Below are 24,180 nucleotides of genomic sequence, written 5' to 3'. Positions count from 1 at the left end.
TTGAAGGCTTTGTAGGCCATGTAGTCTCTGAAAGCAGCTACAGGCAGTATGTAAGCCAATGGGCCTGGCTATTTTCAATAAAATGTTATTTGTAAAAACAAGTAGTGGGCCAGGTTTGACCTGCAGGCAATAGTTTGCCTACCTTGCCCTTGATGATGGTTTGTTTCAACCTTTAAAGTAAAAATAAGTTCTTCCTCTTTATTTGTATCATCTCTGGAAACCTTTCTTGTTTTTTTAAAGATATTGGGTGTGGTGTTTAGAGTCTTCCATTTACCATCCTTAATCTCTTTAAGCTCCAGGTTCCTCACTCGCAATAAATAAGATTTACCCCCCAGGGTCATATTTTTGATGAAGTGAGGTAATTTATGCAAAAGCATTTAGCATAATGCTAGTAATATGGTAGTTTCTCAGAACATAGGCTATTTATTACAGAAAAGTGTAAAAGAAAAACAAAAACCTATATTCTAACCACCTCTATAGTCCTTACTGTTGTTAAAATAAGTAAAAATAAAAACATTCATATGCCATCAAAGTTTAAACAGTATAAAAGGGTATCAAATGAAAAACAAAAGCCTCTTACCTCTGCATTCCCCTAGTTTTGCCTCTTAATGGTAACCACACTTACCCTTTTGTTTTTTAATTTTTTTTTAACTTTTGCTTTTTATATAAGCATACAAAATTTTACATACCATCTTGCATGCATTCTTTTTTTGGGAGAGGTGGAAGGTTAATGTTAAACTATTAATTTATTTTATTTTTTAATTGAAGTATAGTTGACTTATAATATTATACTTGTTTCAGGTGTACAGCATTGCGATTCAGTAGTTTTACAGATTATACTCCATTAAAAGTTATTACAAAATAATGGCTATAATTCTCTGTGCTGTATAATATATCCTTGTTGCTAACCTATTTTATATGTAGTAGTTTGTGTCTCTTAATTCCACACCCCAATCTTGCCCTACCCCTTTCCCTGTCCCTACTGGAACCACTACTTTGGTTTTTTTTTTTTAATCTGTGAGTCTGTTTCTGCTTTGGTATCTATTGATACATCCGTTTTATTTTTTAGATTCCACACATAAAGTGATATACAGTATTTGCCTTTCTCTGACTTATTTCACTACACACATTTTCTAGGTCCATCCATGTTGCTGCAGATTGCAGAATTTCATGCTTTTTTATGTCTGAGTAGTATTCCATCGTGTGTGTGTGTGTGTGTGTGTGTGTGTGTGTGTATGTATGTGTACCACATCTTCTTTATCCATTTGTCTGTTGATGGACACTTGGGTTGCTTCCATATCTTGGCTGCTGTAAACTGTGCTGCTATGAACATTGGAGTTTATTCCCGGGTATTTTCTTCTTCTTTTTTTTTTTTTTGGCCATGTTGCACAGCTTGTGGGATCTTAGTTCCCCAACCAGGGATCGAACCTGGGCCCCTGGCAGTGCAAGCCCAGAATCCTAACCACTGGACCACCAGGGAATTCCCCCTAGGTATTTTATTCTTCATGATGAGATTTTAAGCAGGATTGTCTTTTTTTGCTTTCTCTTTCTGATAGTTCATTTTTAGTGTATAGAAAAGCAACAGATTTCTGTATACTAATCTTGTATCCTGCAACTTTACTGAATTCATTTATCAGTTCTAATAGTTTTTTGGTGGAGACTTTAAGGTTTTCTATATATAGTGTCATGTCATCTGCAAATAGTGACAGTTTTACTTCTTCCCTTCCAGTTTGGATACCTTTTATTTCTTTTTCTCTGACTGCTGTGGCTAGGACTTCCAATACTATGTTAAATAGAGGTGGCAGGAGTGGGCATCCTTGTCTTGTTTCTGAATTTGGAGGAAATATGATCAGCTTTTCATCACTGAGTGTGCTGTTAGCTGTGGGTTTTTTCATAAATGGCCTTTACTATGTTGAGATATGTTCCCTCTGTACCAACTTTGATGAGAGTTTTTTTTTTTTTACCATGAATAGATGTTGAATTTTGTCAAATGCTTTTCTGAATCTGTTGAGATAATTGTGATTTTTAATCCTTCCTTTTGTTAATGTGTATATCACATTAATTGATTTGCAAATGTTGAACCATCCTTGCATCTTTGGAATAAATCCCACTTGATCATCGTGTATGATCCTTTTTATATATTGTTGGATTCGGTTTGCTAGTATTTTGTTGACAGTTTTTACATATACATTAAAGATATTGGCCTGTAATTTTCTTTTTTTTTGTAGTGTGTTTGGTTTTGGTATCAGGGTAATGGTGGCCTCATAGAATGAATTTGGGAGTGTTCCCTCCTCTTCAGTTTTTGGAATAGTTTGAGAAGGGTAGGTATCAGCTTCTCAGCTCTTCTTTATATGTTTGATAGAATTCCCATGGGAAGCTCTCTGGTCCTGGACTTTAGTTTGCTGGGAGTTCTTTTTATTAGAAATTCAGTTTCACTACTAGTGATTGGTCTGTTCAAATTGTCTGTTTCTTCTTGATTCAGTCTTGGCAGGTTGTATGGTTCTAGAAATTTGTTTCTTCTAATATGTCCAATTTGTTGGCATATAACTGTTCATAATATTCTCTTACGGGTTTTTTTTGTGTCTCTGTGGTATCAGTTGCTATTTCTCCTCTTTCATTTCTTATTTTGTTTATTTGGGTCCTCTCTCTTTTCTCCTTGGTAAGCCTGGCTAAAGGTTTATCAATATTGTTAATTTTTTTCAAAAAACCAGCTCTTGGTTTCATTGATCTTTCCTGTTGTTTTTTTTTTTTTTGGTCTCAATTTTATTTATTTGCTCTCTGATCTTTTTTAGTTCCTTCCTTGTGCTGACTTTGGGCTTTGTTTGCTCTTCTTTTCCTGATTCCTTTAGATGGTAGGTTAGGTTGTTTATTTGAGATTTTTCCATGTAACACTGGACTAAATTTAATACAGTTGATTTAACAGAATAGTATATGTCTTCCTGAAAAGTGGTAGGTAAATCCGTTTTGGACATTGAGATTGAATTTGCACGTTGTTATTTAGAGGATTTTGCCTTATATGTATTTATAAAACAAGGATTCCTCTACTTTTATTTCTTATGTGTAAACCTGAATTTTTTTTTTTTTTTTTTTTTGCGGTACGGGCCTCTCACTGTTGTGGCCTCTCCCATTGCGGAGCACAGGCTCCGGATGCACAGGCTCAGCGGCCATAGCTCACGGGCCCAGCCGCTCCACGGCATGTGGGATCTTCCTGGACCTGGGCACGAACCCGTGTCCCCTGCATCGGCAGGCAGACTCTCAACCACTGCGCCACCAGGGAAGCCCTGTTATATTTTTAAATCAAGGCATACTACCTCTGATTTAGTTGTATTATTTTCCAACATAAGCATTCGAAATAATGGTATTGATTTACTTAGTTTTAATGGTTACTGAACGCTAGCAGGACTGTTAACAAAATTGATTTTGGAGGAACAGTACAAGTATCTGATTATAAATTATACTATGAAGTAGTTTATTATGTATTTAGCTTATAGTGAGAATGAATTTGATAGTGAGCTCTGTCATAATCCTTCTCTCATATCTTGAAGGTTATTGTTCAGTTCCAGCCCTCATCAGTGCCAGATGAATGGGGGACCACACAAGATGGACAGACAAGGCCCAGGGTTGTAAAGCGTGGAGTTGATGATAACCTTGATGAAATTCCTGATGGTTCGTACAGTTTGTTTAGGACTAAGGTCATTTTTAGACTTCTCTATTTTAGAATGATGAAAAAAGGAAATAGTTATTAGGATTACCTGCCATAACATGCAGAAATCAGCTAGGTTGGCACAGATCTTTCCTTTTTATTACTTTTATATCTGTTTGTTCTTTAATTTAGAATTCTGTTGAAGGTGCACAAACCATGTAATATAGATTCTAAAATATATATTGTTGTGAAGAAGCACTTTGCTGTTGAAACTAGGCTTTTGGCAATATTTTTGGGCTTGTTTTGTCATGCCTCAACTAGTTTGTATTACTTTAGTGCAGGAGTGGTGAATTTTTTCTGCAAAGGGCGAAGTAGTAAATATTTTAGGCTTTGCAAGCCATGCAGACTCTGCTGTATCTCTGCGCAACTCTGCCATTGTAGTGTGAAAGCATTTGTATGCAAACAAATGGGCCTAGCTGTGTTGCAATAAAACTTTATTTATAAAAAAAGGCAGTGAGCAGGATTTGGAAATAAATGTACTCATATTATGAATCTGTATGAAATAACCAGAGTAAAATAGTAGATTTAACTTGGAAATGTTCATGTATAGTATGTGTGAATCTAACAAAGAGAAGGATTTTGGGAAAAGATTTTGAAGTTTTATATTGGCAAGTGGAATCTCCATGTGGGGCTTAGTGCCCTGGGGAGTTCTGAAGAAATTACAAGGTTATGGAGCCTCTATAGGTACAAAACTGATGATCGTCATTGGCTCATAGCTTCTGGGATCACAAATGGCCTGCTTCCTCCACTCCTTGGTCTAGTTCACTGTTATTTGCCAAAAGGTGGACTTTGAGCTGCGTTCATCTGATTTTGGCAAGTTTATGATGACAAAAGGGGTATTGAATATTGCTATTCAATTAAGAAAACCTAAACAGTCCCCAGCTTGTGTGTGTGTGTGTGTGTGTGTGTATGTATGTATATATGCATGGATGAATGTCTTTCTTTCTTTCTTTTGCAGGGGAAATGCCTCCGGTTGACCATTTGGTGTTCATAGTGCATGGCATTGGACCTGTGTGTGACTTGCGCTTTAGAAGCATTATTGAATGTGGTAAGCGTTAGTCACTTTATTTCATGAAATGATTGGAGAACTACTAGAACTTTTAAACCTTCATTTTTAAGATGGTTTCCAGCTGTATACTGTTGGCTGAGGGACTGTAAGAGGAGATTTAAATGATCACTGGGCAATACTACTTTGTACTTCATTTGCTCTTATGACATTTATAACTCATAAAATCCTAGATCGTGAAGAATTAGAAGGGATCTTGGAAATAATTTAGCCTTTTTGACAACCTCTGCCTGAGCACTTCCAGCCACTAGGAACACCTGTGCGTTGAACTGATTTATGGTGAATTAGTTGTGAGAAGTTGTTTAAAGGAATTGTGAATCTGCCTGGTTTACTTAAATTTTGGAAGTTTTATTTTTATGTTTGTAGTAATAGTTCATATTTATTGAATACTTGGTATGTCCCAAGTATCTTGCATGAGTTGTATCATTTAACCCTCACAATAACCCTTTGGAGTGTTGGTGCTGTTACTGTTATCTTTACTATTAAGGGAGGAACTGAGGCCCAGAGGATGAGTTAACCTCTCCCGTGTCACGGTCTGTAGGTTCTGGAGCAGGTAATTTGATTCCAGAGTCTACCCACAGTGCATTTCTGCCTCCCAGTAATGGTAGTTGAGCTAATGTTTTTCAGTCATTTATATATTCCTGTAAAATAATGAAACACGAACAAGAACTTCCGAAAGGTTGGTTTTTTTTCTTTTTTGGACTGATTTTGTCATCTTTTTTTTTTTTTCTTGAAAAGTTTGTGTTATAAAAAATACTGGTATAAAGGAGGTAATTGCTAACTACTTAATCAAGCTAGGAAAATTTAATCAAGTTAATTTGTCTTCCCTGATTTTTTTTTTTTTACATCTTTATTGGAGTATAATTGCTTTACAGTGGTGTGCTAGTTTCTGCTTTATAACAAAGTGAATCAGTTATACATATACATAAGTTCCCATATCTCTTCCCTCTTGCGTCACCCTCCCTCCCACCCTCCCTATCCCACCCCTCCAGGCGGTCACAAAGCACCGAGCTGATCTCCCTGTGCTATGCGGCCGCTTCCCACTAGCTATCTACCTTACGTATGGTAGTGTATATATGTCCATGCCTCTCTCCCGCTTTGTCACAGCTTACCCTTCCCCCTCCCCATATCCTCAAGTCCATTCTCTAGTAGGTCTGTGTCTTTATTCCTGTTTTACCCCTAGGTTCTTCATGACATTTTTTTTCTTAAATTCCATATGTTTGTGTTAGCATATGGTATTTGTCTTTCTCTTTCTGACTTACTTCACTCTGTATGACAGACTCTAGGTCTATCCACCTCATTACAAATAGCTCAATTTCATTTCTTTTTATGGCTGAGTAATATTCCATTGTATATATGTGCCACATCTTCTTTATCCATTCATCCGATGATGGACACTCAGGTTGTTTCCATCTCCGGGCTATTGTAAATAGAGCTGCAATGAACATTTTGGTACATGACTCTTTTTGAATTATGGTTTTCTCAGGGTATATGCCCAGTAGTGGGAGTGCTGGGTCATATGGTAGTTCTATTTGTAGTTTTTTAAGGAACCTCCATACTGTTCTCCACAGTGGCGGTATCAATTTACATTCCCACCAACAGTGCAAGAGGGTTCCCTTTTCTCCACACCCTCTCCAGCATTTATTGTTTCTAGATTTTTTGATAATGGCCATTCTGACTGGTGTGAGATGATATCTCATTGTAGTTTTGATTTGCATTTCTCTAAAATTGTTTTTTTTTTTTTTTAAGTGGATGATTTTAGGGTGGTTTCTCTCAAATTGCTGCAGACACATTTCAAGAAATCTTTAGATGATCGGAAAGTAAGCAGAGTGGAATTCCTTCCGGTTCATTGGCATAGTTCCTTGGGTGGGGATGCCACAGGTGTTGACAGGTTTGTGGATTTTGATAGCTTGGTTTTCAGATTAGTCAAACTTAGATTCAAATTTTAAACTATAGTATAAAGTAGTTTATTATGACTTCAACAGATACACTTAAAAACTTTATATACTTGTTCTGACATATGATTAAACACTTAAGTTTATGTGCTACTTTGTGTGTGCGTGCACATGCATGTATATACGTACGTACGTGTGTGTGTATTCCTATTGTAAATATTTAAGAGAATCTAAGAAACTTAAGCTGGTTTTAAAATACTGATCTATAAGTGGTTCACACATGGGGCTGTCCTGTACACTATAGGATGTTTAGCAGCATCCTAGGCTTCTACCTTCTAGATAAGAGTAGCACGACCTTACCCTTAATTTAACAACCAAAAATGTCTCTAGTCATTGCAGATGTCCCCTGGGGATAAAATCGCCCTTGGTTGAGAACCACTGATTATTGTTTCTCAGTGGAGACTCTTCTGGCAGGACAGTTCTGTGTCATGTAAGACTGTTGTGTGTATTGTAGGCCATTTAATATCCTTAGTCTAAATGCCAGCAGCACTTACCAGGCACTGTGACAACTAAAAATGCCTCCACTCAATTTGGAATGCTTCCAGTTGGGAAGCACAGATTTAGAAAATATTTATGCTGGGGACACAGGGCTAATGACATACTTGGATTTTAGTGAACATCATGATGTTTCAGGGCACGTGCTTTAATAAAACTAACGCTACAAACATTCTGTTCTCTCCATGTGAAGCCCTGTTATGGGGGTGCTTTCTCTCTCTTTGGGTATTCCTGAAGTATGGCCATTCTCAAATCAGGAGAGATTTTCATTCCATTAAGCTCCTTTTTTACTTCTTGCTACATTCTCTATTGTCCTGGCCACCCACAATTTTTGTCAGGTATCCTGATTTCCAGTAAACTGGAAGAAAAATGGAAGAGTAGGCTTTCCTCTTTAAAAATGAATTAAAAATCTTCGCTTTGGCCTTATTTTATATGATAACTTCAGAGAATCCCCAAGTTCATAGTATAGTTATAGGCACAAATGACAACTTCTTTGGTTTATCTTGATTTGTTTACAGTAACTGTCTATAAAATCAACTCATAATTAGTCTGTGGGATCTTTTTTTACTTAGTGTATTTTCAGGATTCAAAATTGAAACTTTTAAAAACCGATAAATTTAAGGTGCTTACTGACTAAACATACTTCTTTTTCTTTCTGAACAGGAATATTAAGAAAATCACTTTACCAAGTATTGGTCGGTTTCGTCACTTTACTAATGAAACCTTGCTAGACATTTTATTTTACAACAGCCCCATCTACTGTCAGAGGATTGTGGAGAAAGTGGGATTGGAGATAAACCGTCTGTATGCACTCTTCATGAGTCGGAACCCAGACTTCAAAGGAGGGGTCTCTGTTGCTGGTCACAGTTTAGGTAAAACTTCCAAATAGCCACATTTAAATACAATTTTTGTTGAGTCATCCCTGCTTTCAATGTGGGTGACGTTGTTAGTTCAAGATTTAGAATTATAGATTTTAAGTTTTATAAAGGGTAGAAATGAATGCTTTGAGTTTACATTCTGCCTTATTTGCCTTTCATGTTACCTAGGAATGCTTTATATTTTAATTTATTCTACTACTTGGTAAAACAAGAATATTGATTATCAGATCTTGATTAACATCTAACTTTATGTGACTTCTGCTTGGGACTTTGAACAAAAAAAAGGAGGAGAATTTATTTAGTGTTATAAAAGCACCTAGTACATTATAAAGCAAAATGCTTCTTTTTTTTTTTTTAAGGTTCTTTAATATTGTTTGACATCCTGTCTAATCAAAAAGATTTGAATTTATCAAAGTCTCCTGAGCCTTTAGCTGTTGCTAATGGAGTTGTGAAGCAGCCACATTTTCAGGAAAAGCAGGTATGGCCCAATTGACCTCTAGATTCAGAGTTGGAGCTGAAGAGTTTTTCACAATCTGAACTGATTCTATGTAACAGAATACCCTGAGCTTTAGGAGTGCAATGGAATCATAGAGCTCATTATTTGAGTTTCTCACTCGTCTTCCTTATGTATTATAAATTTAAATGTGAGAGACAGTTTATGGTTTCTTTAAAAAATGTGAAGTAAATTATTGTAAGAAATGGGAGCATGCGTGATTTACTAAATTTATATACTTTTTCAGAATATTCAAACTTTGGATAGCAAACTGCCAAAAATTATGATTTGTGTATAGGACAGAATTAAGATTTTTCCGTAGATCAGAAGACATTTTATGGGAACTCTGTAATGTTCTCCCAACTTTTTTTTTAAAAGATACCTGAAGAGCCAAAGCTGACGTTGGATGAGTCTTGTGACCTTGATGTTGAAAATGAAGAAGTCCTGACTTTGCAAGAAACTCTGGAAGCACTTAGCCTCTCTGAATACGTTAACACTTTTGAAAAGGAAAAGATTGATATGGAATCTCTGGTACTGATGATAGTTTGATTCATTTTTGTCTAAAATTGTTTTTCCTTTGTATGAGATTGAAAATTAATAAGATTTAAACACTTTTACATCACAGTGCATTCAGATAAGGCAGAGACTTAAACGTTTAAAAAAAATTGAAAAAAACAGGAGAACTTTTTTTAATAATCTGGGAAGGCTTTTCTAAGTATGACATAAAACCCAGAAGCCATAATGGAAAAAAAATTGCATAGCAGGGGATGGCATAAACAACATCTAAAGGCCAACAAAAGGTTAAGAAGACTGTTTGCAACACACATTATAAACAAAGGGTTTATTTTCTTATTATTCAAAGTTTCTATAAGTTAGTTACACAAAGACCATCAACACAATAGGAAAATAGGCAAAGAATATGAACAGATGATATTCAGAAAAGAAAATAACAAATAACTTCTTATCATATGAAAACTCTTGAGAGAAATATAAATTAAAAGTGCAGTGAGGGACTTCCCTGGTGGCGCAGTGGTTAAGAATCAGCCTGCCAATGCAGGGGACACGGGTTCGAGCCCTAGTCTGGGAGGATCCTGCATGCCTCATAGCGGCTGGGCCCATGCGCCACAACTGCTGAGCCTGCACTCTGGAGCCCGTGAGCCACAACTGCTGGGCCCGTGTGCCGTGGCTACTGAGGCCCTCGTACCTAGAGCCCGTGCTCCGCAGTGAGAGGAGCCACCACAATGAAAAGCCCGCACACTGCAATGAAAAGCCCGCGCACCACAATGAAGAGTAGCCCCCGCTCGCCGCAACTAGAGAAAGCCCACTCGCAGCAACGAAGACCCAACGCAGCCAAAAATAAATGAATAAATTTATTAAAAAAAAAGTGCAGTGAGGTTTTTTTAACCTATTAGTTTGGCAAGAATATTAAGGGTTTGATATTAATATACTATGTGGCCAGGATGAGGGGAAATAGGAACTGATGATAGTTTGATTCATTTTTGTCTAAAATTGTTTTTCCTGTGTATGAGGAAAGAATTCTGTACAACATGCATGTATTTTCTGTTAAAAATTAAAAGAATGGGGCTTCCCTGGTGGCGCAGTGGTTGGGAGTCTGCCTGCCGATGCAGGGGACACGGGTTCATGCCCCGGTCCGGGAAGATCCCACGTGCTGCGGAGCGGCTGGGCCCGTGAGCCATGGCCGCTGAGCCTGTGTGTCTGGAGCCTGTATTCCACAACAAGAGAGGCCACAACAGTGAGAGGCCCACGTACCGCAAAAAAAAATTAAAAGAATGACTTAGATGTGGAGGCCTAAAATTTTACAGCCTAAATTAATTCATGATTTAAAAAAAATTACCTGAGGCTGGGGACAGAAAAGAAATTAACTTTAAACAAATTGGATATTCAGTTGCCTTAGATGATACGGTTTCTTTTCATAATTTCCTTTTTTTAAATTTCAGTTCATGTATCATTAGATTGACTAATTAATGTGCTTGTTTGTTTTCTTTTAAAGCTTATGTGTACAGTGGATGACCTGAAGGAAATGGGGATACCACTTGGACCCAGGAAGAAGATAGCTAACTTTGTAAAACATAAAGCAGCCAAACTGGTAAAGTTCACCTCTGCACCTAAAAGAAAAAACTCATCTGTGACTAGCTTGTTTATATTTTGGAAGTTTTTGTTAATACCATCATGGTTAGGTCAGCTACTGTGCTCCCTGCCCACGGGCACAGTAATGGAGTTGATGGAAGGCCTGACTTGGGAGTCAGCCAGAACTGGATTCAAATTCCAATTAAATGCCAATTCCTGGTTTTCCTGGGGCTGAGCAAATTCCGGGATGAAGGATTTTCAGCCTTAGAATTGGTATTTGAGAATTTCCCAGTGCAACAACTGGGTAAGTCCTGGACAAAAAGATGACTTGGTCACCCTGATTCCCAGTTCAACCACTTATTAATTACATATTCACGAGCAATCTGCTTAACTTTTCTGGTCTGTGGTTTCCTTCATTTATAAAACGGGAGTGATAATGCCTTCCTTATAGGATTGCAGTGAGGATGAAGTAATGCATGTGTAGCTTATCATCCAATAAATGTTAGCGCATTTTCTCTTTTCCCAGTCCTTCTCACCATCTAAAGAGATAAGAAGGAACACGGATACATTTCATTAATTAATAACCAGAAACAAAAAGTTGTCAACAATCTAAATCAGAGCAATAACAGCAACAACTAGAAAACATTGCAAAAGAATAAAACTATTGGGAATAACTCGTTTAATTTTCATTAAGTTAACTTTACAGAGATTTTCTGTATACTTAGAAAAATTAGGTAGCACTTAGGGTGGCTATTTTATTTTTATTGTATTAACATGGTTTTCGTTGATCCTTCCATCTTTTGAACTTCTGTGGTTCTTTAGTTTGTGTTACTTCTTTGGAACTTAACATATGCCACTTCTTTATATGTACTATGACTGTAAAGTCATAGGACTGATTTGTTATGATTAGCTTAAGCAATTGAGTTGTTCTGTATTTTATGAGTATATGTTTTAGATCAGGCATGTGCTGAGTTCTTGGGATTTGGAGAGGAACTGAGGGTATGCTGTCTAGTTAGGGGGAGAGATTTGACCACAGATGATGCATCAGTGCTGCTTGTGCTGTCAGAGCCAGGTGAGGCCTGCCCGGGGGAGAAGGGGCTGGGGCTGGTGAGAGAAGACTTCTCCAAGGTGTTGGTACTTGAGCTTGAAGGAAGGGTAGGGCCAGGGGAAATGGCCTTCCGGTAGTGGGCAAGTGTTTTTCTGCAGCGGAAGCAGCAGTCGAGCTGAGAATAAGGTAGAGCACAGGGTTCCGAGGGCCCGAATGGCAGATGTGGCAGATTTCAGTTATGAGGGAGTGGTCCACAAACACGTTCTTATGGCTGTGAAAGTCATGGTGCTTTTAAACTAACATCATGAAATGCTTACTTACTTATTAATTTTTATCACAAATTATGATGTAGCACCAAATCATCTGTTTAGTCTAAAGTTTAATTTTTACTTCAGAAATGTTAAAATTGAAAACTATGTGCTGTAAGTCACATAAAATTTCAACCATGAGCAAATGTGCTTATAATAAGTGAGTTTTTAGACATATTGATTCCTTCCTGGTTTTTCCATTAATATTTGCTGTCTTTTGCTGTTGGCTAGGGCCTACTGGCTGATAAGGAGAACTAAAGGAAAAAACAATTGGAACAAATCTTAAAGCTGAGACAATTCTGTTATCAACTTGAATTTTACGTTAATTGTGTGTGTGTGTGTGTGTGTGTGTGTGTGTGTGTGAACTGGGCCACATTTTTAGCAGCAGTGTAAACCACTGGTTCAGTTCTAAGGGGACATGGTGTGAGAACCACTGCTGTAGGTCAGTGGAGCAATGAGGGCAGTTCCATGACTGGGCTGGTGTTTTAGGGAGTTCACTTGGTTACGGTGCGGGGATGGAGTTGGAAGGGCATGAAGCTAGAGGCTGTTAGGAATCTCTGGGCATAGTCACTGTAATTATGCAGTGACTGATTGAGAGATGATAGGGGTGTAATAGGAAATGGAAAAGAAAGGTGCAACTCAAAACACATTTTAGACACAGAAATAGTGTGTTTGATGGTTGATTGAAGGCGACAATGAAGATTGAGTTGAGAGGCAGCATCTCTGGTGAGCACAGTGGTCACACCAAAACCATGATGCAGGCGTGCCAATGTTGTTCCTTTCCGCCAGGCTGTGTTCTCCAAGTGTGAGCATGTTCATCTCCATGTGCACATCAGTGAAGCACAGGCCTGTAAAAACACAAAAAGAACAAATGAGAAGCTATGTTTCCAGGTCCTACATCTGTCCCTGATTTTATTTTGTAAATAAAAGGAAAAAAAGTAGGAAAGTATTCTACAGTTCTTGAAGAATCTCTAGAAGGAGCCTGGTTTGGCTCCTGTAGTAGCTTGGATATATAGGTAATGGCATTATAAGAATGTTTTTTTTTTTTTTTGTGGCCTCTCCCGTTGCGGAGCACAGGCTCCGGACGCGCAGGCTCACGGGCCCAGCCGCTCCGCGGCATAGTGGGATTTTTCCGGACCTGGGCACGAACCCGTGTCCCCTGCATCGGCAGGAGGATTCTCAACCACTGCGCCACCAGGGAAGCCCTATAAGAATGTTTTGAAAGGAGTAAAACTATAAAGTCATCTTATTTTTTAAACTCAAAAGTAATTGCCTCTGGATGAACCATGAAACTTTCTCAGCCGTGTTGCCATTGATTGCTGTTATTCCTAGTTAACAAGGTGCTGCCAGATCACTAATAAGATAAAATGGTGTGTCCTGTTGATTTAGTGTAACCGAAATAATGGAACCAAAGTTAGTTAGCTTGTTATTTTAATAAAGAGGTCAAATATTTGTGGCCTGAGCTTTTCTTTCCCCTTTGTAAGCCATCTTATTCATTTTCCTTTGAAAAGGAATAATTTTTAGTGCTGGGAATATTGATACTCAAGTATGTGTATTTTGGCTCACTTTGTTTTAAAGTTATAGCATGTGTCTAGGAGGGGAAACAGAACAGCAGTTCGCAGTAGGACAGTTGAGGATCTGTTGAGACAGCCCTCTTAGCAATTTAGATTGTTAAGTTCTATGAGTGTAGTGGGAGGTACTTGCAAGTGAGAAAGCAAATATAAACTGAAGAACCTTGAACATGTTCTTCATTTTGGGTTTTAGGTTTAATCTTGTGGTTCCTCCAAAGGGCAGAGGTAACGAAGCCTTCCAAGACTTTAATGGTGGAATCAGTTCCCAGCTGGCTGGTGGAGAGTTTTCTTTATTCCGTATTGCCTTTGAATTAACCAATTGGACTTATTTCCAGGTTTCCTAGTATTTGGAATTTATTGATAGACAAGACCAATTTGGCCTGCTGTTTTGTTTAGGCACTGTCAGTAGCTGTTCTTTTTTCTTTTTTAATTAATTATTTAATTTTTGGCTGCGCCATGAGGCTTGTGGGATCTTAGTTCCCCAACCAGGGATTGAACTCAGGACCACGACAGTGAAAGTGCCGAGCCCTAACCACTGGACCACCAGGGAATTTCCCGTCAATAGCTATTTAAACAGAGACTTAACACAGTCATTCACAGCTTGGGGAATGAGGGCCAGTGAATGAATCCACCATGATGGTTGTTCACATTCCCCTGACATTGTTGCTGCTGTATCAGGGTGTGATCACAAACCCACACGAGCAGATTTTATCTCATTACTACAGAGGTACGCCTGATCTAGAGACGCTGCCAAGAATTTTCTTTGCTTATTTATGAAATGCATAGATCTTGAGTATTCACTACAGTAAGTTTTGACAGTTCTTGTGGCTGTGTAATCACCAGCTAAAACAAGAACTAGAACATTTCTGTCACTCAGATAGTTCTCTCATGCTTCTTTCTGGTCCACTCCCCCTCCCATTCAACTACTATTCTGAATTTGATCACTATAGGATAGTTTTGCCTGTTCTAGAAGTTTATATAAATGGAACCAACACTGTACACTCTTTTGTACCTAGCTTCTTTTACTCAAAATAGTGTTTTTGAAATTCATATAATTGTTGTTTTATTTGCAGTTTACTCCTTTTCATTTCTAAATAGTTATTCCATTGTATGAATGTACCACAGTGTGTTTATCTGTTCTTCCCAGAATGCTTTTGAGGAAAATTTGTCAGTGGCTCCGTGTAGACATAATGGTGTAAAGATGTTGAATGAATAAATTTCTCTTAAGTTACACGTCTTTATAGGAAGTATATATTTTACAGTTATATAAAGTACTTCTAAATTATCTGGCTAAAGTTGAGATCACAAAGGAAGAAGTTGGCATTTTTAAAAACTTTAGTAAAATTTTAAATTACATAGAAAAGTGGAGAGCAAAGAATATACTAATAGCAAATATTTAACTGTAGCTGTTTTGCCACATTTTGCTTTCGTTCTTAATTTTCTTTTTCTTAAGAATTTTAAAGTAGATTATAGACATCATGGTATTTTTTTCCTTAAATATTTAGTATGTATGTCTAAAAGGACATTTCCCTAATAATCACAATACCATTATTATGCCTAAGAAATTACTAATCATTCCTTAATATTGATATAGATATTTCATAGTGATAGCTGATAACTTTTTTCCCCTCAGTTCTATTATGAAAATTTGGTATTTCACAGGAACAGAAAAAAGCATCAGAAAAGAAGGCAGTGATGGCTGCTTCGACAAAAGGACAAGAGGAAAGTGCTCAGAAAGCTAAAGAAATGGCTTCTCCGCCCTCAGAATCTAATGAGTCCAAGAGGAAACTCCCACTCGGAGTTTGCGTTTCTTCTGTGCACGTTGATTATGAGTCTTTTGAAGTTGGCACTGGACAGGTAAGTTAACATATTGACTTGGGCCATGTATTTTATGTTGGAATCACATATCTGTATTATTTGGGTTAGCTTTAGATTCTTTAAATATTTATTCAACAGTTTTTTTTGGTCGAGGGGAGAAAACTGAATTTCTCTTAATAAAAATTGTATGCTTCTTTCACAGTGTTCGAAATGAGGGACTGAATGTGTACTGAACATATCACCTAGCTTTTGAAATTGTCCTTATTCAATTTTTTTCACCCCTCATAATTTTATAGCATTAGTGTCTTAGCCACTAGCAATGGATGTGGTGATAGTTAGAAAATTATTTTCAGGGTATAGTTAAACTTCTGTGAGAGATGCTTGCTGCATTCCCTCAACTTATGTTTTTTATTACTCATAATTCTTCCCTGGGGGAAATATTCCTGTAAAAACCTACCAAGTAGTTGATAATGCTGCATTTAATGATATATTGTTTCTCAATGGCTTAAAAGTATTAAAATCTTTTTAGACAATATTACTTTCAGTATATTTATAGTTGTTTATATGGTTCCATTCTCTTAAGTGAGTTCATGACTGATTTAAAGAAGGCAGGAAATGTTATTGGATGTTTGCTATAGCCTGTTCAAGCTTTTAAGCCTAACTCATCCATAAAATTTGCATTTTATTTATTTATTTATCTATCTATCTATTTATTTAGGCTGTGTTGGGTCTTCGTTGCTACGCATGGGTTTTCTCTAGTTGTGGTGAGCGGGAGCTACTCTTTGTTGCGGTGTGCAGGTTTCTCATTGTGGTGGCTTCTATTGTTGCAGAGCACGGGCTCTAGGCACACGGGCCCTCGAGCACAGACTCAGTAGTTGTGGCGCACAGGCTTAGTCGCTCCACGGCACGTGGGATCTTCCCGGACCAGGGCTCGAACCCGTGTCCCCTGTATTGGCAGGCGGATTCTTAACCACTGCACCACCAGGGAAGCCCCAAAATTTGCATTTTAAAAATGTCTTTTTTTTAAACATGAGCAAACTTGAACAGATTCTAGCAAATTAAAGGCAGGTATTTCTTCACCTACCTGTGAAGGTTGGAGTGTCAGAGTTGTGGAACCAGGGGCTCTGCGCCATCAGGACACTCTCACCTGCCTGCCTCTCTCTGGGAGTTGGCCTTCTTTTCCAGTGAACCTGGAATGGTGGGTGTCAGTGGCTCTGGGCTCATCTCCTTATAGCTTTATTACCATAAGAGGTAAAGGAATGTACCCCGATAGGTCCAATTAGGAAACTTTTAAGAAGGGATTTTATTTGACCTCGTTTGAGTCTCAAGTCCATTCTGGACCAATTCTTGTTGCCTGGGGAATGGGGCATGGTTGATTGACCCAGCCCAGGTCACATGCCATCTCCTTTGTTACCCAAAGTGTTGTGGTAATCCACAGTGTGCATCATTCATTGCCAGAAAGCCAAGAAATACTGATTTAAGCAAAAGAAGAGGGGAAAAAAAAAATCTCTTAACCAGGACTAATCACCATTAGCAGTTTGAACAAGGCCTTCTACACTTTTATTTGAGCATATATTTACATATATATTTTAACAAAAATGGAAAATACTAGAATATCATACATATCTTCCTTGACTCATGATGGGGTTATGTCCTGATAAACCTATTGTAAATTGAAAATATCCAAAGTGAAAAATGCATTTAATATACCTAACCTACCCAACATCATAGCTTAACCTCATCTACCTTAAACGTGCTCAGAACACTTAACATTAGTCTATAGCTGGGCAAAATCATCTAATACAAAGCCTATTTTATAATAGGCTGCCATATAACAAAGTATCACAAACTGGGTGGTCTTAAGCGCCAGAAACTTATTGTCTCACAGTTCCGCGACTGAGGTGTCAGCAGGGCCTTCTTCCTCTGAAACCTGTAGAGGCATCCTTCCTTGCTTCTTTCTAGCTTCTGTTGGTTTGCCGGCAGTTGTTAGCATCCTTTGGCTTCTGTGTGCATCACTCCAATCCTCCATCTTCACATGGCAGACGCCCTTTGCCTTCACATCATCTTTCCTGTGCATGCCTGTCTCTGTGTCCAGATTTCTCCTTTTTATAATAGCATCAGTCATATTGGATTTAGGGCCCACTGTAATGCTGTGAAGACCCTATTCCAAGTAAGGTCTCAGGTAGTGGTACATTTCTCTTTTGGAGGGAATACATTCAACCCATAATGTTGGACATGTAGGCAATTTTTCATTCTTTTAAGCAATCCAGTGATAAACAGTTTTAAACCAATTTTCTGTGTACATTTTTTATCTTTCTTTCAGTTAAATAACTGGAAGTATTTATAGCTGGGCCAGAGGACGTGTACATGAGAATGTTAATAGTTATTGCTGCTTGCCCCTGGAAAGGTTGTGCCGGTTTGTACTCAACTGGCAGTTTATAAAATTGATTGCCTCTCTCTCCTCTCCCTCACTAGTACTGATATTACCATTCTCCTTTAAAAATATGTAGTATTCTTACTTGTGTAACTTCTTCTAAAGAAATAATTTTTTACATGAAAATAGATTTTAATTTTTTAGTATTTCATTTATATCTTTGATAACTGTATCTCACTGTATTTCTTTGAGCACTAGAGAGGTTAGATGTTTTATCACCTATTTTTTAGGTTTTTTTTTTGTGTGTGTGATGTGCTGGTTTACTATTTTTCTATTGGGTTGCTTTTCTCTTACTGATAGTTAAGAATTTATATATTAAGGATATTGGCCCCTTGATGTAAATATTTTTTCCAGCTTATAAATTTTTTTAACTTTGTTTTTTCTTCTCTTTTTTTTTCTGGAACTGGGGGAAGATACATAATCTTGAGAGTATTTTGTGGCCCTCATCAGTAGCAGAAACTATTGAATTTGCAAATATAAGGGCAAACAAAGGGATGTGAAGTTGAGACTTTGTTAGAAGGGCAGCCTAGTTAGTAGAAAGCATTGGTTTGGGAGTTAGAAATCCTCATTCTGCCACTCACTGTGTGCTCCTGGGTAAGTGACATCACCTATTTGGGCTTCACTGTCTTCGTCTGATAAGCGGGAACGAGGATTCCTGCCATGCCCTTCGCTCTCAGTGGACCTCTGTCATGCACTTGGATTATGCCATTCATTGTTCTTCATTCTCAGGATACTAAAATGATGAAGACTCATATTCTGTCACTGAGCAACAAACAAAAGAGCTTTGTAACTTATAGAGTGCTGTCCGAATGTGGGTGCTTTCTCTCACTCTAGGCAGCTCTCAGTGAACTGAGACGTTTCCCCCAAACGAGCTCTTTTGGGTTAAATCACATTTCTTTTTTTTTTTTTAAACATCTTTATTGGAGTATAATTGCTTTACAATGGTGTGTTAGTTTCTGCTTTATAACAAAGTGAATCAGTTACACATATACATATGTTCCCATATCTCTTCCCTCTTGCATCTCCCTCCCTCCCACCCTCCCTATCCCACCCCTCTAGGTGGTCACAAAGCACCGAGCTAATCTCCCTGTGCTATGCAGCTGCTTCCCATAGCTATCTGTTTTACGTTTGGTAGTGTATATACGTCCATGCCACTCTCTCGCTTTGTCACAGCTTACGGTCACATTTCTAATGGAAAGAAACAAGCCTAATGAATGAGGATGGTAGTTATAATAGAAGTAGCAGTCATTGGATGCTTAAATATGCTAAGCACTTTATGTGGATTAGGTTATTTATTTGTCACCCACATTATGAGTTTGGCATTGTTATGATCCCCATTTTACAGATGAGGAAACTGAGGTGGAGGCAAGAGAGGTTAAGAAACTTGCTCGAGGTCAGTCACACAGTGGGGAATGGAGTCAGGATTCAAACCCAGGCAGTTTGATTCTAGAGTCTGTAGTTTTGACCACACTTATAACTAAAATAAATATAATGCTTCCATACACTATATATTTTATGGTTTTTACTTACTTCTTACTTACTTTTTTACACAGTAAGTAAAAGTATAGTCACAGGATGTATTAGTATATAAAGATTTCAAAAGGAAATTTTTTGGTCCTTTTCAGCCAGCAGCGGCTGTCTGTGACTGATTATCAGCACTGTAAGCCACACCTTGAGGGGCATCAGCTATATTGGGATGCTTTTAATTAAGTGCAGTTCCAGTTTGAGCTTTTGAATTTTGTATTACATGACATTGGAATGACCATCTTTCATTGTTTTCTGATCCTTTCTAGGTTTCTGTTGTTTACAGCTCCTTAGACTTTGAACCAGAGATTTTCTTTGCCTTGGGATCTCCAATTGGTATGTTTCTCACTATTCGAGGAGTGGATAGTATAGATGAGAACTACAGGCTTCCTACCTGCAAAGGGTTCTTCAATATTTATCATCCAGTGAGTGAACTGCATTTACTTCTATTTTGAAGAAGATGAAGCGCCAGTCCTCTTTATCCTAATAGAGTCTCAGCTTCTTATTTCTTAGGAATTAATACCGATTTTGATCGTGTACAACTCAGCTCTCTGACCTAAAAAATACAGTCTGATACTTTCCGATAAACTTTTCTACCAAAAAGCCTTTGTTCAAGGAAATAATTTTCTTGCTTTGCTTGCCAAGTCATTTTACCTGCAAACTTGGAAGTCTTCTTATAATTACCAGTATTTGAATGAGGTGTGAAAAGAAAATCAAAATCTCTGGTTTGCCAGATACTTGTTTTCTCACTCAACTAAGATATATAACTCAAAACAGCTTTTCATAGATTTCTAATTCTTCTATTTGTAGCTTGATCCAGTGGCATATAGATTAGAACCTATGATTGTACCAGATTTGGACCTAAAAGCAGTTCTCATTCCGCATCACAAAGGCAGAAAAAGACTTCATTTAGGTAAAAAGCAAATACTATAAAAACTTGTTTCCTTCCTGTCATTTTGTAATCTGTCATTTGTAATGAATTGTGTCCTTCCTGTCATTTGTAATGAGTTATGAAAATTTTAACACTAAGTTATTTATTTAAATGCCTACATTGTTCAGAACATGTTTACTAATTATTTGCAGGAGCTGTAAAGTTATGAATGAGTTCCTTCTCCTTAATGATTTCTCCTTGATAACTTTCTAATTGTTGACATAATAAGGAATGGAGAAAGTTGGTAATAAAGTGATGAGGTGCATAGATTTTGATAGAATTTGGTTATAGTTTTTGGAATTGGGAAGCAAAGTAACTTTTGATCTAATGACCAAACCATCAAGAAATAAAAATTTGATGATAAGTCAAGCAAGCTGTTTTTTCCTTGCTAACTAAACAAACTTTTCCTATTAAAAAAATTCATTAAACAAAATGGATTGATAATAATTCCAAGTAGGGTTTAGGTTTCTTTTATGCCTACTAATGGTGTATAGTACTTCTTATCCATAGGTTTAAAAGAAGGAACAGTGATCATGCCCTCTTATTTAAAATATCTTTCTTTTTTTTTCTAACGTTGCACCATGCTTTATAAACACAATTAACTCTTTTGAAGTTAAATGAGAAATTTGATACGCTAAGACTGTGAATTCATATATTTTTTATTAGACAAAAGCAGAAAAGGTGAAGGGGCAGGAGTTCCTTCATTTTTAAATTAGAAGTTTAAATTGTGGTTATCTCAGAATCTCAAATTCTCAAAACCATTTCCAATACGTATTAGAAAAACAATCATCTTTTTAATATTGTGGGCCCATTTTTTAACTTACAGTAAAAATAAAGCACATAAATGCGCTTATTACATTTTTATGGTATTTGAACTCCTTTTTTTTTTTTTTTTTTCTGTACGCGGGCCTCTCACTGTTGTGGCCTCTCCCATGGCGGAGCACAGGCTCCGGACACGCAGGGTCAGCGGCCATGGTTCTCGGGCCCCGCCGCTCCGCGGCATGTGGGATCTTCCCGGACCGGGGCACGAACCCGCGTCCCCTGCATCTGCAGGCGGACTCTCAACCACTGCGCCACCAGGGAAGCCCTGAACTCCTTTTTTTTTGGTGAGAAGAAATGTATAGGTTTAGGCTGGATCAAGTTTAGTTGTCAAAAAAAAAATGACAGAATCAGACTCCTCAAAACATTTTAATACGTTGGAAGTTCTTGGCTGAGAAACTCCATATATTTGACATTTAAGAGTAGGAAGAGATATGGGAATATATGTATATGTATAACTGATTCACTTTGTTATAAAGCAGAAACTAACACACCATTTTAAAGCAATTATTCTCCAATAAAATTGTAAAAAAATAAAAAATAAAATAATAATTAAAAAAAAAAAGAGAGAAGAGTAAGAGGTCTTATCCTGTCTGAGAACAGTATAACTTTTGTTTTAATTTTTGTGGTGCAGAATTTAACCCAGTAACTAATAACTTGATATGTCATCTTAATCTCTTTAGAGTTGAAAGAAAGTCTGTCTCGTATGGGATCTGATTTGAAGCAGGGTTTCATTAGCTCTCTGAAAAGTGCTTGGCAGACATTAAATGAGTTTGCCCGTGCTCATACCTCTTCAACTCAGCTGCAAGAAGAATTGGAGAAGGTAGCCAATCAAATCAAAGAAGAAGAAGAAAAGCAAGTAGTTGAAGGTAAATTTGACATTTGAGGCATTTTCCAGTACAAATATTATTTGTGAACGTAGCACACATAAATTATTTGATGATGGTTTTCCATTGTAGTCTTTTTTGTTGAAGTGTAGAGGCTCTTCCTGTAAAGGAAGATCAGGATAAACTGTACTTCAAAATGCATGCCATCCTTTTTTTTTTACTAGGTTTTGGGCTCATAGTTGCTGAACTTTTTACTCTGCAGGCTTAAAATTTTGTTGAGATTCATAAGGCCAGAGTGGAATGTTAGAGTTGAGAACTAAGTTAGTATTCAGGCATCTGAATGACCCCCTGTGAGAAATGTTCTCCTGGTACTGTGTCGGACTGTACTGTGTCGTTGTAGACTGTACACGTAATGTCAGGTCGTTGTGCCGTGATGTTTTTGATTCTTTCAGATTCTAATTCTATTTCCTTTCTTTCTACAACGCTCTCTCACCCCTTTTCTTCAAAACTTCTGTCGGCTCGTTGGCTCTTTCTCTTCTGTCTCGGGGAACCAGCCCCTCTTCCCCTGGCTCTTTGGAGGAATGGGAAGTGAGCCTGGTAGTTCCCCAGGTTGCTACGTGTGTCAAGCAATATTCTCTTGAGCCCAGAAGGTCAGCTAAAGTCAAAGGATAATGATTAAGTGATTGACTTTGATATTGAAATGGTTTAAATTCTAGCAGAAAAGACTGTTGAAAGTCCAGATTTTTCCAAGGATGAGGACTACTTAGGAAAGGTTGGAATGTTAAACGGAGGCCGCCGAATTGACTATGTTCTTCAAGAAAAGCCAATAGAGAGTTTTAATGAATATCTTTTCGCTCTTCAGAGTCACTTATGCTATTGGTAAGTATTTTCATCTTTGATAACATTCATGTGGCCTTTACGTTGCAGCACATACAGCAGTTTTAGTGAGGTTCTTGCTGATTTACCATTTGCAATTTGAATGCCCATATATTCAAAATCAGTATTTTTCCCCCTTTAGTTTAGTTATCCACAAGATGGCAGCATGTCATCTGCCTTTGACCAAAGGCCTTTGGTACTTGCACACCGTTTTTGCAGGGATGCCTTTCACAGAATGGGAATGGTAGGGACTTTGAAAGCCATCCTCTTGTGTATCCTCCGTCACCAAGGAGAACTGCAGCACAGCTATTTTGGAGCTGATTGGTATTCATCCAGTTTTTAAGGACAGCTCTGAGATTACACTACTTTATTTTCATTTGCCCTCCTTAGGTAGAATTGAATAGAACCAAAGCTGCATTCTCCATCTTTATGCATAGAGGTTAATTTCTTTCTTTTTTTAAAAAATTAATTAATTTATTTATTTTTGGCTGCATCTTCATTGCTGCGTGTGGGCTTTCTTCGTTGGGGTGCGTGGGCTTCTCATTGTGGTGGCTTCTCTTGTTGCGAAGCACAGGCTCTGGGCACGTGGGCTTCAGTAGCTGTGGCACGCGGGCCCAGTAGTTGTGGCTCGCGGGCTCTAGAGCGCAGGCTCAGTAGTTGTGGTGCACGGGCTGAGTTGCTCCACAGCATGTGAGATCTTCCCGGACCAGGGCTCGAACCCTTGTACCCCTGAATTGGCAGGCGGATTCTTAACAACTGTGCCACCAGGGAAGTTAATTAATATAATTAATTTCTAATTATCTCTTAAGTAAATGTGCTTTTCTTTGTAATAGGGAATCTGAAGATACTGCCCTGTTATTACTTAAAGAAATTTATCGAACAATGAGCATTAGTCCAGAGCAGCCCCAGCATTGATTGGACTTCAGCTTCACTGTGTGAGTTTATCTTTATTGTGTGTATAAATTCTGAATGTTTCATTCTGAAGCCTCTTTTATGGAGTTGATGTTGACTATAATTTTTTCTTTTTTCTGTTTCCTCTGAGTGTTTTTCTTTCTTTCTTTCTTTCTTTTTTTTAAAATTCAGAGTAGAGACATTAAGGAACCGAACTCACAATACCTTAAAAAAATAGAGGTTTATTTTTCTTACATAACAGGAAGGGTTCGTCTATTGAATGATCGTTTGCATCTTTTCACCTGCCTGTTGGCTCTTGTTGCCTCGTAGTTATTAGATAGCTCCCGTAGTTCTAGATATAACATCTGTGTTTGGGGCTTGAAGAAGGTGAGAAAGGGTAGTATGGGTTATATCTATCTATCTTAATTAGGAAAACAGAAGCATCTCCAAAAATT

The 24,180-nt window shown here is 37.7% G+C and overlaps 1 protein-coding gene and 1 non-coding gene across 3 annotated transcripts in view; one reads left to right on the top strand and one right to left on the bottom strand.

Moving 5' to 3' along the window:
• SEC23IP (SEC23 interacting protein) overlaps window positions 1-23,810 on the top strand; it is a 38,457-nt gene extending 14,647 nt beyond the window's left edge. Inside the window, exons 6-18 of one of the 2 annotated variants that reach the window (XM_065894060.1) lie at window positions 3,546-3,666; window positions 4,662-4,751; window positions 6,519-6,660; window positions 7,883-8,091; window positions 8,457-8,575; window positions 8,969-9,121; window positions 10,602-10,697; window positions 15,274-15,462; window positions 19,651-19,806; window positions 20,192-20,294; window positions 21,815-22,000; window positions 22,675-22,837; window positions 23,668-23,810. In XM_065894060.1, coding sequence (XP_065750132.1) covers window positions 3,546-3,666; window positions 4,662-4,751; window positions 6,519-6,660; window positions 7,883-8,091; window positions 8,457-8,575; window positions 8,969-9,121; window positions 10,602-10,697; window positions 15,274-15,462; window positions 19,651-19,806; window positions 20,192-20,294; window positions 21,815-22,000; window positions 22,675-22,837; window positions 23,668-23,749 — 1,809 coding nt within the window. In that variant the 3' untranslated portion in view covers window positions 23,750-23,810. The remainder of the gene's footprint in view (window positions 1-3,545; window positions 3,667-4,661; window positions 4,752-6,518; window positions 6,661-7,882; window positions 8,092-8,456; window positions 8,576-8,968; window positions 9,122-10,601; window positions 10,698-15,273; window positions 15,463-19,650; window positions 19,807-20,191; window positions 20,295-21,814; window positions 22,001-22,674; window positions 22,838-23,667) is intronic. The other variant, XM_065894061.1, reaches the window with a different exon arrangement.
• TRNAA-UGC (transfer RNA alanine (anticodon UGC)) lies at window positions 1,408-1,480 on the bottom strand. The gene has a single exon. It is a non-coding gene; the product is annotated as a tRNA-Ala (tRNA).
• Window positions 23,811-24,180: the final 370 nt, after the last annotated feature.

The sequence above is a fragment of the Phocoena phocoena genome, chromosome 16 (genome assembly GCF_963924675.1).
Source record: "Phocoena phocoena chromosome 16, mPhoPho1.1, whole genome shotgun sequence".
Taxonomy (NCBI): domain Eukaryota; kingdom Metazoa; phylum Chordata; class Mammalia; order Artiodactyla; family Phocoenidae; genus Phocoena; species Phocoena phocoena.
Note: the sequence above shows the minus strand (reverse complement) of the source record. Positions and strands in the feature narration are given on the sequence as shown.